Here is a 24,689-nt window from a genome sequence, read left to right on the forward strand (position 1 = left end):
ACCGTAGAATAGATGCTTGGATCGGATATTGGTCGTTTTCCTTTCGCTTTAGTTTGAAGATCATCTTCATGTTCTTACTAATCTTCTAAATCATCAATATTATCAAAATGAGGAATATCATCCATTTAATTTTTCAAATTACTCTCTTTTTTTTTTTCATGAACTCTCTAATTTCTTCTTTGACATGCTCGAGACATTTTGGACAAGCTTTTACATTTCTATTGTCTCCAACTAAATGTAGCTTGTGTCAATAAATTCTACCATTTGTTACTTTACCACAAAAAATACAACCGACTATATGATCCGAACATGTTACCTAACTCCAAACAATATTCTTTCAAGTTAATAGAATCATTGTATTTAACATGATTAAGATTTAAGACCATTGAAATCAATAAATAAAAACAATATAAAATAGTAGAAGTGTAAAACAAGATTATCATAATGACAAAATATAAATTTGATTTATATGAATTAATTAAACTTATTTTAAAAATTATTATTATTAAATAAAAATTATTTTTTAATTTTAAATATAAATTATTAAAATACAAATATGATTTATAAGAATTAATAATATTTATTTGATTTTTTAGTTTTAAATTAAATTAATTAATAAAATTTATTAGAATTTTTTTTAAATTATTATAATATAATTATGATTTATATGAATTAATAATATTTATTTGATTTTTTAGTTTTAAATATAAAATTATTAAAATATAAATTAATTAATAAAATTTATTAGAATTTTTTTAAAATTATTATAATATAATTATGATTTACATGAATAAATAATATTTATTAGATTTTTTATTTTAAATATAAACTATTAGAATATAAGAATGATTTATATTAATTAACAATATTTATTAGATTTTTTATTTTAAATATAAACTATTAGAATATAAGAATGATTTATATTAATTAACAATATTTATATTAATTAACTATTAGATTTTTTTATTTTAAACATTAAATTATGAGAAATCAGAATATAAAAAATTAATAATATTTATTAAAAAATATTTTAAATATAAAATTAGAATATATAAAATTTATTAAAAAATAATTTTAAATATATTTTTTTATATATTTTATTGGGATTATTTAATTAGGATTTATAAAAACCTATTTGAATTATTCCTATTTAAGTGAGGAGTTGTTTGAATTTATTAATTAATTAATAATAAATCCAAAAAATAATGAAGCCACGGACCGCAGTCATCACGACGAGCCCGATGAAAAAGGGTCGCGTCACCGAACGAGTCTGGCGACGCAGGAAGCATTGTCGAAAGCTTCCGATGGTGCCAGAGGTGTTGGCGCCGTCGGGCGCGTCAAGATGCCCGCGGCGATGCCGAGGGCATCACAACATGTCCAGTGCCACCGAAAGTGTCGCAGGACACTTCCGACAGCATCAGACGTGTCCCTCGACGCTTCCAGCGTCGCCGATGCCAGAAAATACAAAAAAAAAGAAGAAAATGTGAATATAAATCTTACTAATTGAGGCGCGCCAAGAGACACGAGAGGCAGACGGTTCGAGAGGCACGAGGGGTAGATGATTAGGCGGTGAACACGAATCGCAGTATTGATTAGGGATTTAAAGAAAAATAAAATAAAAAAGGTAACTTCGCTGCACCTTGCGCAAAAGCGCAAGTGTGCGCTTTTGCACGAAGCGCAGCGAGCGCTTCCGAGACCTCGTGCATTTCCAAGGTCTCAGAAGCGCAAGGCTAGCGCCTCGTTGCGCTTTGCGCTTAAGCAAGTGCTTCATGCGCTTTTAATAACTATGACGTAGCCTTACCCTGTTTTTTGCAAGAGATTATTTCTAGGATTCGAACCTATGACCTTTTTAGTCATAAAGCAATAATTTTACCGTTGCACGAAAGCTCCCCTTCAATTATATAACTATATATTATAAAAATTATCTATTTTTTACTTTATTTTTTTATTTATATATTATAATTATATTAATTAATTAAATACTTATTTAATTCATTATTAATTTATATAATATACAATTATAATTTATATAATAATTAATTACAAATTAGAAGTTATATATATAATTTAATAATTTTAATTAAAACTTTTAATAAAACCCTACTTTTCCTCGCATATTCCCCAATTCCTGATTCCGCTTTCTTCCTTCGCGATTCTGCCGCCTCCTCCCCTTCAACGGGATTTTTTCTTGCCTCATCGTTGCCTCACCGTCTTGCTAGTGGCCTCGCCAAGCTAATCTTTCGTCAATGCTTCAAGGTAAGTCTTCATCCCCAAATCGATTCCTTTTTCATGTAACGTGTATGTGACACACGCGATGGCACACGTGAAAGTGTTGCACATGCTATGCTAGTGCCAGTCCTGTGTCAAAACTATAAAAACCGTCCGTTTCGAATGGCACGGCTCGAGATTTCATTCCTTGGGTTATGTTATGTTAGTCAAAATAACTTTTGAAGTCGTCTAACCAATAAATAAATGTTTGATTCCATTCTATCATCAAAAATAGGGGCATGTATTCTAAAAAGAATTTAAACTATTCTGTAGACATGGAATAACTTGATTGTGTATGAGTTTTCATGGAATTGTAAATATAGGAATAATTATTTGGATGGATTGTTCTAGTTCTAATGAAATTAACTCATTGTTCATATGAATGTAGTTTGGTTTATATCTCTCCCTTCTAAAATTTGAATCTCTCGTCAATTTAATAGTAGTTGCGGTAATTCTTCCCATTGTGTCCATCTTAATAATTACTATAAAAAAACAATTTAATAAATATAATGCAAGGAAATATAATGGATGAGAAATAAATCAAAATGCAAGTAAAAGAGAAGGTTAGTGATGGTATTATTTTCTTATAGATGATGATTAAACTAAATAGGAAACAATAATATGTTGGCTGTAAAAATTATGAGAAAATTAATTAAATTTAAAATTATCAACCGAATAGAACAACAACCAAAGACTTATTCAATTAGGTGGGGTCGACTATATGGATTTTTCTATGTCATTGGATTTTAACCCTGCTATATCATCATATATATTTAAATAAATTTTATCTTGTTTTATTGTTACTAATCAAGTTGTCGTTGATCTTCCTCTTCCATTTTAATGTGTGTATTGATCGTAATTTCACATCGCCTAACTGAGCATTAGTCATCTAAGTACAAATTGTACGTCCCTTGGAGTTTTCCTTTAATAGATGCAACCTCGACTTTCTCTCTAATTTCTCATTTATTATTATGTTCATCCATGTATGTTTACACATCCACCTAAACATCTTCACTCTCATCTTTTGCTTATGTGCTTTTGCTTATGTGCTTGAGTCATAGTCCAACATTCAACTTTATATAATATAGTAGGAATAACCATTACTTTGTATAACTTTCTTTTAGAGGTATTTTATGATCACAAAGAATACTTGACGCTCTTCTTCATTTCAATCATCTTATTTGTATTCTATATAATACATCTCTCAACCCCTCTATTTTTTTTTATTAACTCGTCATCTGCTAACTTAACAATTGTCTTATTAGTTATTACATCTGTTGAATACTTCTAAGATTTTTTGATTGTAGGAATTATTATTGATTTGAATTCCCTTAATTATTGGGATTGAGATTGATCTTGATTATATTCCCTTGACTGTAGAGATTGAGATTGATTTTTCTTTTCTCTCCTTATGTATATAAATACCTACATGTAAACATATTAATAACAATATAGAGTGATTTTCTCTTTTCCACATGGTATCAGAGAGAGGTTGAAAGGCAAACCCTATTTTTTTCTGCGTCGTCGTTCCTTGCGTCGTCATTCCTTGCGTCACAGCATCGGGACAGCCTCTTCGCACGCATATAGCAGCCCCTTTCGGCAACCGCCCGACGTTGTCGCCCTCCTCTTCTCTTCGCGAACTGACACCGACATTTTCCTGCATCATGAGCACACCGTTTAGGGATGGCAATTTCACTCGAACCCAATGGAGGATCCGATACCGAATCCGAATGGAGGAGGGTATAGAGGGACTATCAATACCCGATACTCGACCCGAATACCCGATTAAATAATATATATACATATATTAAAGAAAATTTTCTTTTTCCAAAATCAACTTGCTACTTTTGTTGATATTAAGAGGAGACTATATAGATGTTTAATCTATTTTTTTAATTATATATATTTTTTAATAGGATGTTAATTTTAATATATTTTTGTTGAATGATAATAGTTGGATAGAAAGAAGAAAAATTAAAACTATAGAAGATATCTGATCCTTTAATGGATATGGGTATACCCATCGAAGATCCTATACCTGATGGGTATGGGGACGGAGGATATAGAATCCGACCCGAACCCGACCCATTGTCATCCCTAACACCGTCCTTCATCCTCTCCTGCAGTCCGACGATGAAGAGAAGCTCGGGAGATCAACAATTTGGCGATGACAGGGATTATTCTTTCCACCGTCCTCACCTATCTTCTTGCATCGCTTGAGCCTTTCTTCACCGTGTGCCCTCTTTCACCGAGCTAATCAATGGCTTTCTCCGACACTCCAAAGTCGAATCTTTCAATCTTTACCAACCACATCACTACACCACTCTCTTCCGAGCAGTTGGATGATAATAACTACTCTTCTTGGGCCTCTCACATTAAGCTTTGGCTTGTTGGACAGAGTTAATGAGATACATCTCACTCACACCGAAGAGGATGTCCAAGTTGTTGATCGTCCTCTATGAAAAAAAGTTGACACCCAGTTGTGTTGCATTATCCAAGCCATCATCCATCCATCTCTTAGGAATGTCTTCCGCACTCAAAAAACCTGTAACTCTGTTTGGACACAAGCTCAATAACTCTTTACAAACACCTCTCGGCAACTCTATTAGGTTTATGAAGATCTCATGACCATCCTCAGTGTCCATCAGGTTGAGGATTCAATGTCTACCTATTTAGGTTCAGTCTCTAGCTTTCTATATGACTTCAATAAACTACTTCCACATGTGACCACTCCTGTTGCGAAGCTTGAAAATTGGAAGAAATTTTTTATGTCTCTGGCTTTATATGGTCTGCCCACAGATTATTCTCATGTTCGCGATCAGATACTGGGCAGCCCCACAGAAGCCACCATGGACAGTACCTGGGCAACTGTCCTCTGTGTCCCTGCCAAAGTCTTGTCATTGCCTCATCCGTTCCTGTTGAATCATCAGCTTTGGTCTTTCGAAACAACAATAGACCTCCACTTCATAAGGGTGGTAAAGGACGTCCTTGGTGTGATCAAACCTTTAGTTAGCCTTAGTAAGGTGAACCCAGTAGGGCCGTCTGAAAGAGAAGGAAACATTTATATTTATATTTGAGTTGGGCCTAGTTACCCACTTAATATAAATTAAAAACTTAAGTAGGTTTTGGTTTATTTTTGGTTCGGCAGCCCTCTCCTCACAAACCTCACGCCACTTTTCTCCAAACCTTCACCGACGCCAACCTCTTCTTCTCTCCTTCTCTCGACGCCACATCAAGGAAGCCCCAGGATCTTTGATACGAGGACGCTCCCCTTGGCGAGAGGAGCGTGTTGGCGCGAGAGAATCATCGAGAGGATCGTCTTCTCCGGAAACCTAGCGACTAGAACCGTAAGAAACTAGCGTGAGGTAAGAAACCCCTCACCTGCGGTATAATAGCTTCCGTTTGAGTTTTTATGCTTTAGTTAGGATGTATGCAGATTTTTATCGATATCTAGGGTGTATTTAACTCTCTTCGCAGATTAGGGATTTAGTTGAGCACCTCTAGATGGGCCGGACACGTTTTCCCTCTTGAGATAGGAGGTTAGGCGTTGTCGGGTGCCTAGAGGTGGTCTCCCTAATAGGAGAAGAGTTAGAGCGTCCTAGGTGCTCGATTAAAGGTCTAGCTCGGTAATAGACAGTTTAATTAACTTATTAAATGCACTAGAAGCATTTAAAACAGCAAATTAGTTTTATTTCAACTTATGTAGGACTACGGTCCGATGGATGGGCTCCCATGATAGCCTCACAGGTTGAACTGACCTAATTCTAGGTTCGAGATAACCTAGATTCACAAAATAAGTATATAGCATTCGGTATTTTACTTTCGGTGTGCTTATCTTGGATTAGATATCCTTGAAATTTGGACTCCGTAGTCGTCCTAGGTTTAGCTAACCTAGTAAACCTACTAGATTGAACTTGCGATCCGGGTTTAGATAGGGATCTTGTGTCTGATTGTCGGGGCCCCTCGGCATGTTTAGTATTTTCACTTATTATATGTATAGCTTTTCAAATTCACAATCGATTATGTGAGTTGACTTAGTTTGATACCCTCGTTAGTTTAATACGGATCACGATCGACTTAGTTCGGTTCCATGATTTGTATTGGTTTGGTTTTTACTCGACTCTATTTTTTGAAGTATGATTATCGTACTCGGTTTATTCATATGAATAAATGTCGTACCGTACCATGATCAGCACCTACTTTCCAACAGCATGTTTTTAAAACATATCTGCATTGTATGAATGTTTTTGTGAGGTAGATGGTTTCTTACTAAGCTTTTTAGCTTATAGATACTACTTTTCTTATACTGCAGATAAAGGTAAAGGAAAAGTGGACCAGTAGTGGAGGCTGGAGGGCAATGCTATCAGGATGTGTGTGGGCAGGAGTTGGAACAAAGACCTTTGGGATCTAAACAGTTTTACTTCAGTATTAGCACTTAGCATTTTCAGTTTGATTATTCAGTTTTTGATTTGTTAAGTGTTATGAAATAGTAAACCATGCACTATGTAGTATGCCAGGTTTAGAAGATTAGTAAGTTTATATTAGTATGATTTGCATTGGTTTAGAGTTGTTGCAGGTGGTTTTGGCACGTCAAAGTGTCGAAATCAGCATCTCTGATTTCGTAATCAGGAAATCAGACGCTGGATCGATGCGGCCGATCCGCGATGTCGAGCTTGGATCGGTCGGCCGGCCGATCGACATCTGATATCTCTGTATCCTCACGGATCGGTCGACCGGCCGATCGGCCGATGATAGCGTTCGGGGTTTGGTGCACGGATCGGTCGGTGACCGATCGACACACTGGATCGATGCGCGGCCGATCGACCACGCGTGGATCGATGCCGGCCGATCGATTGAAACGAATGCCCGTAAGCTTCGATCGTCTGCGGATCGATCGGCGGTCTATAGTTAGTTGGGAAGTTTAGTTTCTAGTCCCTAGCCCGGTTGGGATGTTCGGTTTCCCCTCCTTAGCATATGTACCCGCAAAGAAGGTCTTTGGACCTTTCTTAGCGATTGTATCCGTCGTTAGTAGAGTAAAATTTTAATTAGACTTTCCATACGGTATAGTTTAGCGTAATTGTAGCGGCCAGGCCTTATAGCGACCCGGAAGGTGGGTCGTTCGAGTGGTATCGAGCGAGTTCCATACTTCCACACATCGGCGTTGAACATGCGACTTCAGTAAGAATGTCTCTACCTTATTTATGCTTTACGTTTCCTTGTTATAGCTCGTATACATAGATAAAGCTGCTGCGTGATAGTATGTGATAGTATATAACATGATAATGATAGTTATACAATTATGATTGTAATAGTTATTCGTATTACATCTCTATGTCTTTAGCGATAGCACGAGGCGCCGCTAGAAGGCAGCTCTGAGCCCAAGCGGGCGATTCGGTGCCTCCTCCGACCTACATGATGGTGGCTCGATTCTGACTAGGTGAGCAATGACGAAATAGCCACCTTAAAAGCTAATCAGTACCCCCGGTCACCGGAACCGAACAGCGACTCGAAGTCTTGGAGGTTCCACCCTACGGCGGTGCAGCGATGCCGGCACCGGCGGTCAGTGAGCGAAAGAAGCCTATCGATCCGGTGGCGGCGAGTGAGGAGAACTTCTGGGCACTAGTGAACCGTGGGATGCACAAGCCTGGTTCAAAACGCTGGAGAGTACGATGGCAGAACACGAGAAGGTGAAGTGTGCCTCCTTACGCACGGCGGAGGCAGCGTGTGGTGGGAAAGGATCGAGCAGCGCCCGGTGAACCCGGATGTCGTGGGGTGACTTGAGAAAAAATTCTTGAGAATTCTTTCATCAATTCTGAACCGCCATTCTGACGAGTTAACGAGTTTCGTCGAGCGACCTTTCGATTGAGGCGGTGAAGAAATTGACAGGTTGGCTCATACATGCCGAGCTAGTCGGCGCGAGAAGGGCGAATCGGTTGATGCTCGAATCTTGAGGCCAGAGATAGCGATGAGCGTGGTGGTGGCATCATGGGCCCGAAACCACGGAGGAGTTAGTGGCGGTGCCTTGACGCGAGCGTTACGAGCAGCGTAAGCGTGACGGGTCTCCTCGAGTCGAGGCGAAACCCTCGCTCCAGCAGCGAGGCGGCTCTGGCGGAAGGAACTCGGCGTGGCCTTGAATCGGGGAGTGACCCAAAGGAGGACCATCATCAGCGACCCGGTTATCAGTGTCTTGCCTTGGGAAATTTCACCCGGGGTTTGTCGCGAGGCGCGAGGATGCTGAATGTGGACGAAGGGCGTGGCGGCGGTGCCGAACAAGACCGGTCTTCCTCGGCCAGTTGATGTCACGAGCCGGCCGGCTCGGTTATATCGGATCTGGCGCTCTGAAAGTCACTTATCGGCCGAGGCGATTAGAAGCCCCTCGGCTATGGCGAATCGAGGATCTACTCACTCACTAGAGGGGCGATGCCTCGGCGGTTGTCACGGTCGTATTAGCATTTTCGGCGTAGTCTCTATTATTTGATCTTTGGGCGACCCGTTCGTATATAGCGGTGTTCTCGAAAAATTAGAAATACCCTCGAAGGTACTCGGTGGTCGGTTTTGGCGGCACTACCTTGAGGAGATCGTGGCGTCCATGGCGGCTCGGGCGGTCTGGGTCGTTATGACAGGGAACTCTTTTGTGATCGATCCTGCTGAAATGGCGACTCTGACGTCGTCCTTGGAATGGACTTCGATCGGATCTGGTGCTTCCGTAGAGTCAAGTAAGCAGTCGTATTCGACCCGAAAGCGGTTCGAGTCGTGGAGAACGAAGAAAAGCAGAAAATTTCTCTCGGTATGAAAGCGCGAAGTTGATGGATTCGGGATGTCACAGGTACTAGCACGTATAGTCGATACCGGCCGGGACGAGGACCAGCGGTAGCGGTCAGAGTTGTATGTGACTACCAGTGATCTTCACGAGGAGTTACAGGGCTAGCACGGTCGGGAGATTGAATTTGAGATAGAGCTCTTCCCGGCGCGATCTATTTCAGCGCCGTATCGCGTGGCTCGTGAGCGAAGGAACTTGGGGAGCAACTCTGAGGAGGCAGCAAGGGCCATCGCCTAGTCACTCACCGTAGAGGCGCTGTCTTGTTCGTGAAGAAGAAGGATGGGCGTGCGGTTGTCATGAACTACGAGCAGATCGGTCGCGTCGAGCAGTATCCTCTTCCCGTAATAGATGACTGTTCGACCCGGTTAAAGGGAGCGGTGTTCTCAGATTGACCTCGGATCGGGATATCACGAGTCAGTCGAGGAGGGTGATAGGCCGAAGGCGACATTTAGGACCGGATCACGGGCACTACGGTTCGTAGTCATTGCCTTTTAGCGTAAGATGCTCAGACCACTTCATGGACCTCGTGAGCAGTATTGAGAGCACTTAGATAAGTTTGTTATCGTGTTCGTGATGACATTCTTATCTACTCGGGAACTTAGGAAGAGCATGCGAGCACACGAAGGCGATCTACAGACACTTGATGAGAATCGGCTATATGCGAGTTAGAAATGTGAATTACGGCGATCGGTGTTTTCTAGGTCGCGTCGTCTCGAAGGATGGTGTCATGGTAGACCAATGAAATAGAAGCGGTAAGTAGCTGGAAAAGACCGAAGAGCGGTGAAATCGAAGCTTTACGGGATTAGCGAGGTTATTCTGAGAAAGTTTGTAAAGGACTTCTCGGGATAGCCTCCCAGCTGACTCTTACGAGAAAGAGGAAATTTCGGTGGACGGAGATGTGAGAGCGACAGTGAGCTAAAGAAGATTGACGGTGCTCCGTTTGGCTCTGCAGACAACACAGCGACTTTGGCGTATAGTGATGCCTACAAGTTGGGACTAAGAAGCGTATTGATGCAGCGAGGTGATCGCTATGCCTCCAGACGACTCGAGGATTATGAGAAGAATTACCCTACTCGCGACCTTGAGCTTGCGGCGATAGTGTTAGCTCTCAAAATTTGGAGATATTACTTATATGGAGCTCGGTGCGAGTGTATACAGATCGTGAGCCTGAAGTACTTCTCTCAGAAGGATCCGAGCATGCGACAGCGCAGATGGCTTGAGCTGGTCGAAGACTACGATATAGACATCCTCTACCGTCCGAGGAAAGCCGATAAGGTAGCCGACGCACTTAGCAGAAAATCCGGTGCTACCTTATTATCTCTTACAGCCATCGCCCCTCAGAAGGAGATCGTAAATTTCGATCTAGAACTCATCGTTGGGCTCTCTACTATGACCTTAGAGTCTACCTTGCTTGGTGATATTGATCTCGGGGCGGGACCACGGAATTGAGAAAATCAGCGAAAGCTAGCGAATCGAAAGTAGAAATTGAGTGTCAAATGGCGGGGTGTTATCTTGTGGTGGCAGACTACGTGTTCGGATCGGGAGGGCTACGAGGCGATTTTAGATGAGGCTCATGAGACTCCTTATCACGATCGTCGAGTTCCACAAAATGTACAAGACACGAAGAACCGTTTTGGTGGCGGTATGAGCGAGACATCGCCGGATATGTTAGCGTCTGCCTCGCTGTCGGAGGTCGGCGGAACATCGGCGAGGAGGAGTTGCGGCTATCTGATTCAAATAGAAGTGGGAGGATATCTCCATGAATTTCGTAGTGGGGCGCCCGGAACCACGAGTGGTTTTAGCGCCGTCGGGTAATAGTCGTGAGTTGACTTCATCGGCTCACTTCTTAGCTATCGAGATATCTACTCCGTGGAGAAGCTAGCTCGATTGTATCTCAGGAGATCGTCGGACTGAGTCCCACGAACCATCATTTGAGACGAGGCAATGATTCACATCACATACAGGGTGTATACGATCGGCGTTAGGCTTAAGTTAAAGTTCGACCTGACGTTCCGTCCTCAGACGGATGGTCGGACGGGCGAGTAAACCGGTACTCGAAGATATGCTCCGCGCGTGCCCTAGACTTTAAGGGAAGTTGGTGCAAATATCGAAGCTTAGCGAAATTGCGTATAACAGCTTATCGAGCCCTATCGGCGTGGCACCTTACGAGGCTCTCATGGGCGGAGGTGTAGATCTCAATCTGTTGGTATGAGTGGTGAGCAGAAAGAACTAGAACTTGAGACGGATCTAGTAGCGAGATACCACAGCGGTATCTGACGGATCCATGGAGGATAGAGGCATTCAGGCCGAGAAAAGCTATCTTGTCTGCAGTATGAGACCCTTAGAGTTTTGATCGGGGATCGGTGTTCCTCGAGTAGCTCCGTAAAGGGTGATGCGTTTTGGGAAGAAGGCGAACTTAGTCCCGGATATGTGGGACCGTACCTTATCGTGAGAAGAGTGGGCGAGTGGCGTATGAGCTAGATTGCAGAAATGTCGTTGTCCTGACGTATTCGTATCACTATCTTTGAAGAAGCGTACGGATGCCACCGGTGATTGGCGGTCAGTGCGGATCGAGGACCTCGGTATGATAGTCGGCTATTCGGATAATAGGCCAAGGCGGTTAAATTACAGACAAGGAAGTACCATTTGTCGAAGTCGTTTAGCGAAGTCACGTGATAGAAGAAGCGACTTGGGAGGCGAAGCCGGCGTAGAGGAAGTACCCAGAATTGTTCTAAGTTCGAGAACGAACTTTTTATAAGGTATGGGGGATTGTAACGCCCGTTAATTCTCAAGCTTGCATTAGAATTTTTCTATGATTTTTCTGGAATTTTTAGATATTTTTCCGGAATTTTCAGAGTAGTGGAAGTAGCAAAAAAAAAAAATGAATAGAAAAGTAAAATGGTTTAAGCGGGAATCGAACCCGGGACCCCTCGGGTCCGCTAAACCTTTAGTTAGCCTTAGTAACCGGTGAACCCAGCAGGGCCGTGCTGAAAGAGAAGGGAAACATTTATATTTATATTTGAGTTGGGCCTAGTTACCCACTTAATATAAATTAAAAACTTAAGTAGGTTTTGGTTTATTTTTGGTTCGGCAGCCCTCTCCTCACAAACCTCACGCCACTTTTCTCCAAACCTTCACCGACGCCAACCTCTCTTCCTCCTCTTTCTCTCGGCGCACCAAGGCTAGGCCCCCAAGGACATCTTCCGGCAGCGGCTCCGACACCAGGACGCTCCCCTTCGCGAGAGGAACGTGTTGGCGCAAGAGAACTATCGAAAGGATCGTAAGGAAACCTTAGCGACTGAGGTAAGAAACCCCTCACCTGCAGTATAATAGCTTCCGTTTGAGTTTTTATGCTTTAGTTAGGATGTATGCAGATTTTTATCGATATCTAGGGTGTATTTAACTCTCTTCGCAGATTAGGGATTTAGTTGAGCACCTCTAGATGGGCCGGGCACGTTTTCCCTCTTCAGATAGGAGGTTAGACGTTGTCGGGTGCCTAGAGGTGGTCTCCCTAATAGGGAGAAGAGTTAGAGCATCCAAGGTGCTCGATTAAAGGTCTAGCTCAGTAATAGACAGTTTAATTAACTTATTAAATGCACTAGAAGCATTTAAAACAGCAAATTAATTTTATTTCAACTTATGTAGGACTACAGTCCAATGGGTGAGCTCGCATTAGCCTCAGGTTGAACTGACCTAGTTACAGGTTGAGATAACCTAGATTGACAAAATAAGTATATAGCGTTCGGTATTTTACTTTCGGTGGTGGCTGTCTTGGATTAGATATCCATTTGAACTCCATAGTAAGTCCCTAGGTTTAGCTAACCTAGTAAACCTACTAGATTGAACTTGCAATCCGGGTTTAGATAGGGATCTTGTGCAAATCTGATTATCGGGGCCCTCGGACGTGTTTAGTATTTTCACTTATTATATGTATAGCTTTTCGAATTCTGATCGATTATGTGAGTTCGACTTAGTTTGATTACCAACTCGTTAGTTTAATACGGATCATGATCGACTTAGTTCAGTTCCATGATTTGTATTGGTTTCGATTTTCGTACTCATTTCTATTTTTATGAGTATGATTGCCATACTCGGTTTACATTCGTATGAATAAATGTCGTATCGTACCGTGATACTACTTTCAATGACGTGTTTTTAAAACATATCTGCATTGTATGAATGTTTTGTGAGGTAGATGGTTTCTTACTAAGCTTTTAGCTTATAGATACTACTTTTCTTATACTGCAGATAAAGGTAAAGGAAAAGTGGACCAGTAGTGGAGGCTGGAGGGCAATGCTATCAGGATGTGTGTGGGCAGGAGTTGGAACAAAGACCTTTGGGATCTAAACAGTTTTACTTCAGTATTAGCACTTAGCGTTTTCAGTTTGATTATTCAGTTTTTGATTTGTTAAGTGTTATTAAATAGTAAACCATGCACTATGTAGTATGCCAGGTTTAGAAGATTAGTAAGTTTATATTAGTATGATTTGCATTGGTTTAGAGTTGTTGCAGGTGGTTTTGGCACGTCAAAGTGTCGAAATCAGCATCTCTGATTTCGTAATCAGGAAATCAGACGCTGGATCGGTCTGCCGACCGATCCCGCAGTGTATCAGGCTTCTGGATCGGTCAGCCGACCGAGATCGATCAGTATCCTCCTGGATCGGTCGGTAGACCGATCCACTGCGCACTCGGCAGCGTTCGGAGGTTCACTGATCGGTCGGTCCGACCGATCTGACCTGGATCGGTCGGTCGACCGATCCTGGTGTCTGCCCGACCGATCCAGTTGGGAACCGAATGCCCCATAGCTTCGATCGATCTGCGGATCGATCGGCAGATCTGTAGTTAGTTGGGAAGTTTAGTTTCTAGTCCCTAGCCCAGTTGGGATGTTCAGTTTCCCCTCCTTAGCATATGTACACCAGCAAAGAAGGTCTTTAGACCTTTCTTAGCAGTTGTATCCGTCATTAGTAGAGTAAAATTTTAATTAGCCCAGCTTTCCGCACAGTATAGTTTAGCATAATTGTAGCGACCGGCCTTACAGCCAGTACCCAGAAGGTGGGTCGTTACAAATACCCCGATTCTGAGGTTCTGGTTAAGCATGGCTTAAAAGGTTAGATGGTACTATCTATATCACCAAGGTGCACCTTCCTTTTCGGAAGCTCAAACTTAAGAACTCCAAAATTAAGCGTGCTTGGCTTGGAGAAATCTGAGGATGAGTGACCTCCTGGAAAGTTTTTCAGGTGCGTGCGAGTGAGGACAAAGCACGCTGAAAGGACCTCCGATGGTCTGTGGAGCTAGTCATCAACCCGATAGGCAATTTTGGCGGCGTTCTCGGTTCGATCCGGGTGGGGCCCGCCCGGACCGGGACGTTACATATCATAGCAACCTTGAGACCGTGAGTGTGTTTGTGGCAAGAGCACCCAGGGCACCACCTAGCGAGGGAGATTCTGGGATTTGTCTATGGTGTGATTCGTGGTTACACAACAAGGACGTTGTGTCTTTAAGTGGGGGTGATTGTAATACCCCGGTTTTGAGATTCTGGTTAAGTATGGCTTAAAAGGTTAGATGGTACTATCCATATCACCAAGGTGCACCTTCCTTCTCGGAAGCCCAAACTTAAGAACTCCAAAATTAAGCGTATTTGGCTTGGAGAATTTTGAGGATGGGTGACCTCTTGGGAAGTTTTCCAAGATGCGTGCGAGTGAAGACAAAACACGCTGAAAGGACCTCCGGTGGTCTGTGGAGCTAGTCATCAACCCGATGGGCAATTTTGGTGGCGTTCTCGGTTCGGTCCGGGTGGGGCTCGCCCAGGCCGGAGCGTTACAACCTGGGCAACTCTCCTTTGTGTCCCTGCCAAAGTCTTGACATTGCCTCCTTCCATTCCTGTTGACTCGTCAGCTTTGGTCTCTCAAAACAACAACAGACCACCTCGTAAGGGTGGCAAAGGATGTCCTTGGTGTGATCACTGCCACCGACCAGGACACACGATTGATAAGTGCAGGAGTCTCCATGGTCGACCTCCTCACACTGCTTCTGTCGCTTTTTCAGATTCCGCTGCACAATTGCCACCGAATCTGACCCCACCGTTTTCCTATGATAACTTTCTAAAATGGTATGAGGATCGCCAGGCTTCAGATTCCACCGCTGTCGTCGCACACGCTAGTAATTCCTTTGCTCGCATATCTCGCTCTTCGGATCCTTGGGTTCTTTACTCTGGGGCCACCGATCATATCACTGGTAATAAATCTTTTTTTCTTCTCTCTTTACTTTCGATTATTTACCCTTTGTCACCATGACCAATGGTTCCCAAACCCAGTCTCAGGGTGTTAGTATTGTTCATCATTCCCCGTCTCTTTCTATCTATAATGTTCTTTATGTCCCCGGAGTTCCCTTTAATTTATTTAAGCCAGCTTATTCGGACCTTTGTTTATATCATCTATTTTACTAAAACTTCTGTTTCCTTCCAGGACCCGAGTACAGGGAGGATGATTAGCTTCGGATGTGAGTCTCATGGCCTATACAAGCTTCAACAGCCCTCTCTTGTTGGTTCGGCGGCAATATCTTCACTTCTTATTCATGCTCAGTTGGGGCATCCAGGTCTAGATAAGTTGAAACTATTATGTCCTAATCTTTCTCACTTAGAGTCTTTGTCTTGTGAGTTGTGTTAATTAAGAAAGCATGTTCGCAGTTCTTTTTCTCCTTGTACTGTGAGTCAGGCTACGTCCCCTTTTGCTTTGGTTCATTCTGATGTTTGAGGTACGAGTCGCATTTTTTCTACATTGGGATCACATTATTTTGTTACTTTTATAGACGATTTTTCCCGTTGTACTTGGTTATATTTGATGAAGGATCATTCAGAATTATTTCCTATTTTTCAATCTTTTTTCCATGAAATCAAAACTCAATTTGATATTTTTCTTCGAACATTGCAAAGTGATAATGCTCGCGAGTATCTATCTACTTAATTTCGTACCTTCTTGGCATCTTACAATGTGTTGCATCGCACATCTTGTCCTCATACCCCTCAACAGAATAGGGTTGCAGAACGTAAGAATCATCATCTCCTCGAAACCACTCGGACTCTTCTTCTCCACTCTCACATTCCTCATCAGTTTTGGGGCGACGCTATTGCGTGTTATCTCATCAATTGGATGTCTTCCTCAGCTCTCCAAGGTAAAATACCACATCATGTAATTTATCCTCATCAGTCTCTTCATCCTTTACCACCTTGGGTCTTTGGTTCTATATGTTTTGCTCATGTTCTTGATCCTGGCATTGACAAATTCTCTCCCCAGTCTCATAAGTGTGTCTTTCTTGGATACCCCTGGTCTCAGAAAGGGTATAAGTGTTATTCCCCTACACTCCATCAGTACTTTATCTCTGTTGACGTCATGTCTTTGATTCGGTTCCCTTTTTTGGGCCTCACGCATCTCCATCCGAGTTCTCTCGTTCTCCGCCTGCACCAGTGACTGTCTTTTATCCTCCGAGGACGTCTCTATCACCTCTAGCCCCATCTGCTCCTTTGCAGGTTTATCGGCGTCGTCCTCGCCCTGCTTTGCCGCCACCCATCACTGACACTGCCATAGACACATCTTTAGAGCAGAGTCCTTCACCTCTTCCTCCGGTCCCGTCTCCTTAGTCTGATATTCCCATTGCACTTCGAAAAGGTATGTGTTACACTCGTAATCCTTCTCCTCATTATATTTCCTTGAGTTATCATCGTCTTTCTCCTTCCTACTTTTCTTGTCTTTCTTCCTTGTCGTCCGTCTCTCTTCCAAAGACGGCAGGTGATGTCTTTGCCCATCCAGGATGGAAACGGGCTATGCTCAATGAAATGTGTGTCTTGCAACGTAGTGGGACTTGGAACCTCGTTCCTCTATCACCTGGGAAGTCAATTGTTAGTTGTTGATGGGTGTATACAGTGAAAGTTGGTCTAGACGACACGATTGAGCGGCTTAAGGCTTGCCTCGTCGCTAAAGGCTATACTCAGATCTTCAGATTGGATTGTGGGGACACTTTTTCTCCTATTTCCAAGATGTCTTCTGTGTGCCTTTTCTTGTCTATTGTTGCAATTCGACATTGGCCTCTTTATCAGTTGAACATCAAAAATGCATTCTTACATAGAAACCTGCTCAAGGAGGTCTACACAAAGCAACCTCCGTGTTTTGTTGCTCAGGGGGTCTTCTGGTCTTGTATGTCACCTGCGGAAATCTTTATATGGCCTCAAGCAGTCACCCAAGGCATGGTTCGGTAGATTTAGTACTGTAATTCAATAGTTTGGCATGACTCGGAGCGAGGCTGACCATTTTGTCTTTTATCACTACTCATCTACTTGTTGCATCTTCTTAGTGGTTTATGTTGATGATATCGTCATCACAGATAGTGATCATCTCAGGATTTCACAAGTAAAACAGCATCTTTTCAAATATTTCTAGACAAAGGATCTCGGCAAACTCAAATATTTCTTGGGGATATAAGTAGCACAGTCTAAAGATGGGATCATCATATCACAAAGGAAGTATGCAATAAATATTTTGAAAGAAATAGGAATGTTAAACTAAAGACAGTCAGCAACCCCATGGATCCTAATGTCAAGCTCCTGCCAAATCAGGAGGAGTCTCTTCCAAATCCTGAACGGTACTGTACAGACAAGTAGTAGAGAAACTAAGCTACCTTACTATTATTCATCCGGACATCTCGTTTGCAGTAAGTGTAGCAAGGAACATTGGGATGTTGTGACTCGCATTATTCGATATATCATAGGCACACCAGGAAAGTGTCTTTTGTATGAAGATAAAGGTCATACTCAAATTGTAGAATATTCTAATGCAGATTGGGCAGGATCTCCCACTGATAGAAGATCCACTTCTGGGTTTTGTATATTTGTCGAAGATAACCTTGTTTCTTGAAAGACCAAAAAGCAGAATGTTGTGGCAAAATCCAGTGCAAAGGCAGAGTATCGAGCTATGGTCATAACCAGTCAAAAGCTTATATGGCTAAAACAGTTGCTTCCGGAACTAAGGTTTGAAGAGCTTACACAAGTATCACTTATAGTGGCAACCAGGTCGCTATGCATATCGCCTCGAACCCAGTTTTTCATGAGAGAACAAAGCATATTGAAGTTGACTGTCACTTTGTCAGAGAGAAAGTCATATCTGGAAAAATATCTACTAACTTTGTCAATTCATATGATCAACTAGCAGATATATTCATTAAGTCACTGAGAGGTCCCCGAATTGACTACATATGTAACAAGTTTGGTGTATATGATCTATATTCTCCAGCTTGAGGGGGAATGTTGAAGATTCCCTTGATTGTAGGGATTATGATTGATTTGGATTCCCTTGATTATTGGGATTGAGATTGATCTTGATTGTATTCCCTTAACTGTGGGGATTGAGATTGATTTTTCTTTTCTCTCCTTATGTATATAAATACCTACATGTAAACATATTAATAACAATATAGAGAAATTTCCTCTTTTTCACAACATCTACTATTTCTAAATTTAAATTCCAAACATTCTATTTTTACTTTACTAAATTTAAAATCTTTCACTTCTAGTGTTTCTCACAAAAGATTTAAGCTTAACATTTACTCCTCAAGTGTATCAATTCTAGTGTTAAATTAGGATAGATTCATTCTATTATTATCATAACAATTGAGATAACATATGATCCATCATGATACAACTTGATACAAGCATCATACTATAGGTCCATTTTTTATTTCCAATGTGATTTCACATTTCTTTAAAATTATTTTCTAGAAATTAAGAACAAAAACAAAAGATCTAAAAAATTTCATGAAGCAAACGAAGCCTACACAACTCTTAAAGAAGAGAGTTGTTGCGGTGACGTTGCTCGCTAAGAAGACAAAATCTCTATATATATGGGAAAAATTATTATGGTTAATTCCTAAAGTAATCCCATCTTCCTGTATACATATTTCCTTATCGTCCTTTTTTATTTACATTCCTAAGTTTAGTATATTTATACATAAAGTCCTAATCTATTTAAGACTAAGTCTATAATAGAAATATTATAGTTTTCATTTTTTACTTGTTAAGTATATACAATTCTTTCCTTAAATTCCTCATAAATTTAACACTTATGAGACGGAATACTGAGTAGGAATATAACATAAAAGACAATTTGTCCAGAAGTTGATAAATAACAAGTTGAAGCAAAGGGTGTGCTCAAATGAGTACTAGATATATCTAAATAGCAAATTGAGGTTTATGAAAATGAGAACCATAATGCAAGGTAGCAGTTAACATTAATGAAATGATGAGAGAGGGAAAGTCTAATAATTTAGAAATAGGATTAAATGTAGACAAGAGGTGGCGTGTAGAAGATAATAATGCAACAACGATGGAACAAATGGATAAAGAGAATAGAAGAAAGATCATATTAGAGTTAAGTATGAATAGAAAAGCAATAACTAACATGTGAGTATTCAAATTGACAAACAAAGTTAGGACCAAATTAAAGATTGAAAAACAAGTAACAAAATGACAAGGTTGATTGCAGTAAGGAAGCAATGAAAAAGCATGAAGAAGATATTAAAACAAAATTAGCTATAAATAAAGGTAAAAACTACATTAAATATATAACTATATGCACACCATCAATCATCATAGTCTGTGTTAGTGCCAACTATTTGGTGTTTGATTACATTGACCTTATCTCCTAACTTAGACTATACTCAATGTTGTATCACTATTCACTAGCAATATTTAAATATCTTGAATTAGTTGCTATTACATTAGCTACAGTTTTCTTTGGTAAAACTCTATCTCTTATATGTTCAAGTTTAATTAGTTCAATATGTCTACCTACAAAATTTATTTCTACTAATCCCACACATCATCAATTTTAGCACTCACTTCTACTGCATTAACTTTTCATGTGTGTCCTACAATTTGATCTATAAAGCTAGGAAAATCATATTAGCCCCAAAAAGTTTCATTTGGTCTAAAGGAAAATCACGATAATAAAGAACTTTACAATTTCCTTTCAATTTCAACCTTCCCTCTTTTCCTATTAATGATATATTTATCAATATCTCCTTCATGTATAATAGTTCCTAGATATACAAAAAATCTTACAAGAATTTCATACCCATCCATCTAAATTATTCTCTCATTTCTTTTCTTTTCATTGAAATAATATTTCATATTATTCAGCTTTAGAACCATTTAATTTTTTAAAGAAAAATCAAAATACAATTGGACAAAGTAGGATTCTTGTTATGATGTTAACTACTGCAAGAACATATAAACACTGAACTAAGAATTACTAGACTCCAAATGAGTCAACTTACTCCTTTTTACCTTACCACAAGATTTTGTTAGCAATAATATTCTGGAGCTATCATGTCTCTTTTGAACAATATTTGCTTCTGCATATTTTTTTTTTTAATAAATACAAGTATTTCAAGAATACAAATACAACAGAAACAACAAATGCAAGTTTAAACTATGTGATGTTGGCTACATAAATAATTTCACACCCAAAAATTGAAATAGGATCGCTTTCCAAGTTGCACAAGGAAAAGTAGTCAGAAATTAGCAAAACAAAATAAGTTCTAGATGCCAATATAACTAAGAGAAGAGAATGAACAAGCTCAAACCTGCCTATCAACTTCCTTCGGCTCAACCGTCCTATGAAGTTCCACATCAGAGACCACTGCCGGAACTAACCTTTCCAATTTCCAATTCTCCAACAGCAAGACAGCTTCTTTAATCACAGCAACCTGTTCTGAAGATGGGACTTCCATTGTAGCCCAGACCTCGCCCGCTTCCTCTCCCAACCTAAAACCCACATACTCCAGCAGTTCCTTCCCTCCTTTGGCATCGCCCACGGCCTCCTTGATCTTAGGATTTCCCATCCGGATCCGCCGGAACTTCTCGTTGGCAGGATCCTTAGCCACGTTACCCAGCAGCTTGAGAACCACGTCGACCGCCCCGTCAGGAGGCCCAGCGGAAAGGAACTCCTCCACGCGAGCAGGCACGCCCACGTCGCCAGAGGTGGAATCAGGTGCGACGCAGCCATCGAGGTGGGTGGAAACATCGGATTCGGAGGAGAAGGGGCGGGAGCAGACGGGGCAAGAAAAGGAAACCGTAGGGTTTCGGTTGTTGATCTGTCGGGCGGAGGAAATGAGAGGGTCGAAAGGGTCGAAGTCGGAGGACAACGAGGTGGAGGCGTCGGAGGCGGGGCGAGGAGTAGATCGAGGACGAGGGTCGGAAGGGCTACGGTGAGAGAGGGAGGAGGAGGAGGAGGAGGAGGAGGGAGGAGGTCCAGAGCCCAAGACGTGGCCTTGGCCTTTGAATTTGGAGGAAGAAGACGAGAAGGGGTTGTTGACCTTCTTCATCAACCCCTTCATCTTCTCCTTCACATCTTCCATCTTTGCTAGTTCAATTTGCAAAGGAGTTGAGTTTTAATATATTTAACGAAAGACCGTCGTTGTTTATTTGTGAAACTAAACATAAATATCAAAAGCATGGTTGTCAAATCTTGCGAGAATACCGTACCACTTTAAAGCAATACCTAATTAATTAAAGAAAAGGTTTTTCTAGTGTTAACTCTTCATCTATCGGTGTTAACTCTTCATCTATTGGTTGTCGACTATTTTGTCTCATTTCTTCGAGGTTCGAGAAGGCCAGGTCAACTAAAAACAACTTTAAAAATAATTATAATAAATAAACAAACAAACGTTTTGACTAGTCACATGTGGGACTGTATTTATTTTTTATTTTATAATAGCAGATAGTAAAACGTTCATTTATTTTTATCATTTGTAAGATAATAAGGAAGAGATCAATTATATATGATTATTAATTTTAAATAGTTGAATAGAATATAAAAAATGACAGACATCAAATTACTAGTTAGAATTTAACCTTTAAATCTTATAATAATAATAATAATATCACCATATGTTATCTAACTGTGCATCTTGAGCGGACTTTATTTTTTCAATGGATGAGCATGAAGGATATTGTTTTTGTTTGAAAATCATATTTCTATCATAAATAATCATAACATATTGTATTTGAATTGTGTGCCTTAAATTCCTTTTATGAATTTCATATTACTGTTGTTAGGAGACTCGCTGAGGGTCTGATCCTTGTGATCGTGAATTCGTGCATTCTAAAAAGGCTATTTTTACAATTTAAATTCGTGACCAAAAAGATCCTCCTGTAACAATTTTGCGGGATTCGATTTCTTTCTTTGCAACAATAAATGCTTTGAGGGTCTGTTGACTGAGGTGTTATCTTGATAGTGAGACCTCTTGCATGATAGTGGAAGCATGTGAAAAAGGAAAATCTAATAATTAGGGCATGTTTAGTTCAAATTATCAAACATAACCTTGGTTATGTGATTACCAAGTAATCACATAACTAAGGTTATGGAGAATAAAACATAGTCATAACGTTGTTTGGTTCAATCAAAGTAATACTATAATTTAATTTAACATTTACTATATTACCCTTAGTTGAATTTGATATTCAATTAATTTTTGAAAATAAATTAAATTAAATTAATAATATTAATAAATAATAAATTGATGAAATATGTAATAAATAAATATAATTGATTTAAAATTTTATATATATATATATATATATATATATATATATATATATATATATATATATATATATATATATATATATATCAGAAGTGATATGCTGCGGACAAAGTCCGTGCGGACCGGCGGACATGCTTCCTGATCGGTCTGGTGACCGATCAAGGAACCTCCTGATCGGTCTGTAGACCGATCAGGGAGGGTAATTTTGGAATAAATAAATTGATAACCCCGGCATCGTCCAAAACCTTAGATTTCGGAGGTAATGCAATTCCGGGTTACATGCCGACTTTACTGACGTGGCGGGAATTGTTTATTACCGGGAATCACTCATTATCTAAATCAAACAAAGTTTTTGTTGATAACCTACCAAGATTATCAATGATAACCCCCAATCAAACACCTCCTTATAGGGATCCATCGGCCAAAGAAGAAAGCTAGTTGGCATGATTATGTTTAGATGTGACAATAAATGTCATTTGCATGAATAAATATTAATGTCATTTTCTAATTAACTGCTTCTGATAGAAGATGCAGATGACTTGTAAATTAAGAGCTAAAATATAGTCCTGGCTTGTGAAAAATACAACGACAAATTATTAAATGGTGTCTGCAGAATACAAAATTTATTAAAAGGTATATTATGATTTTGTATTTATCAAAGAGCACATTAAAATGTGTAAAATTTTGCTTCTAGCCCTTCCACCAACCTCCCCTTTTTTTCTCCTCATTTTTCAAGGCATCTGAACTACATCTTTATTTTAAAAGTATTTCTATAGTTCAGATATACTTGGTGTCACCCTCTCTTTTCATCCATACCTTCTTCCTTCTCTTATAAACATAAAATCATCATGAATCTCCTCCGGTTACCAAACCTCCTCATGCAGTTTGGCGGGATTGCAAAAGAGTAATTAGAGTGGGATATTATCATAAAGGTTTTAAGAGACGACTTCAAAAGATAATAGCATTCAAGAATAATGTCGTTGAAGAACATCGCCATTGAAGGATAAATTTTAAGCAAGAGTGAAATTGGTAAAAGAAGACATATAAAAATTTAGCGATGTACGATCAATTTGTTATTATAAAATTGGTCTCTAGTGTAAAAAAAAATAGTGTACACTTTTGTAACAAAAGGTGATTACAAAAATCATGTTTATAGCGTCAATGGATGTCTAGGGAAGAATTATGAAACACCACCTACAATATGGTATCCTCCATTATTTAATCGGTTTGCGAGGTGCTCCATTGTGATACTAGATTTTAGTTAGACCTTGCTCATCCATGTTCAGCTGATATAGTAGGTATCAGCACGTTGGGTCTGATATGTGATCATATCAGACCCACTTTGTTCCTTGATTAAAATTTTGGTTTGATACCATATCTACGTTCTCCTCACTCAACCCTTTGTAGTGATTGGGAGTTTGCATAAATCCAATTACCCTAGGTCCTTAAGTGGATTTTGATCAAAATCCATTGATGGGCCTAGACATGTTTGATTGCACACATTTAAAGTCTTGTGAGTTTCTGATATTGTAAGGACTCAAATCTATTACTTATTTAAAGCTCTCTAGAGGTGCTCCAATGTTACAATAAATTTCAGCATGAATGCGAGCCTGATATGATCCCATATCAGGCCCAACGTGGGATCATATGAGGCATACTTTAATTCTTGGTTATAGTGTGGGATCATGAATGTGGGATTCTGTCAAAACCACTGATAAATTATGAAAATATAGTATGTACATCATATCTATCGCTACTTGCTCTTTGAATTACATCACCACTTGATTATGTAGTTGTAACTATGCTAGATTAGTTTGTAATTTATTTTTTAGGGACGATCATATTCCTGAAGAAATTCTCTCTGAAATATGGAATACGCTTAATGCAAATTCTATCATAGAACATGGAGCTAATGCAGTAGAATTGTCCAGAACTAATATTCCATCGTCTTCTGAGTATAGTGGTGTGCGGAACACAAATAGAAATGCAAGAAATTTGACATTTGATC

General features: G+C 40.0%; 1 protein-coding gene across 1 annotated transcript in view; it reads right to left on the bottom strand.

Annotated features, from left to right (window-relative positions):
• The window catches only part of LOC122027305 (plant UBX domain-containing protein 2-like), a 50,590-nt gene extending 29,017 nt beyond the window's left edge, over positions 1–21,573 (bottom strand). The window contains exon 1 of the mRNA XM_042586242.1: positions 20,720–21,573. Coding sequence (XP_042442176.1) covers positions 20,720–21,493 — 774 coding nt within the window. The 5' untranslated portion in view covers positions 21,494–21,573. The remainder of the gene's footprint in view (positions 1–20,719) is intronic.
• Between the last annotated feature and the right edge of the window lie 3,116 nt (positions 21,574–24,689).

This window comes from Zingiber officinale, chromosome 10A (genome assembly GCF_018446385.1).
Source record: "Zingiber officinale cultivar Zhangliang chromosome 10A, Zo_v1.1, whole genome shotgun sequence".
NCBI lineage: Eukaryota > Viridiplantae > Streptophyta > Magnoliopsida > Zingiberales > Zingiberaceae > Zingiber > Zingiber officinale.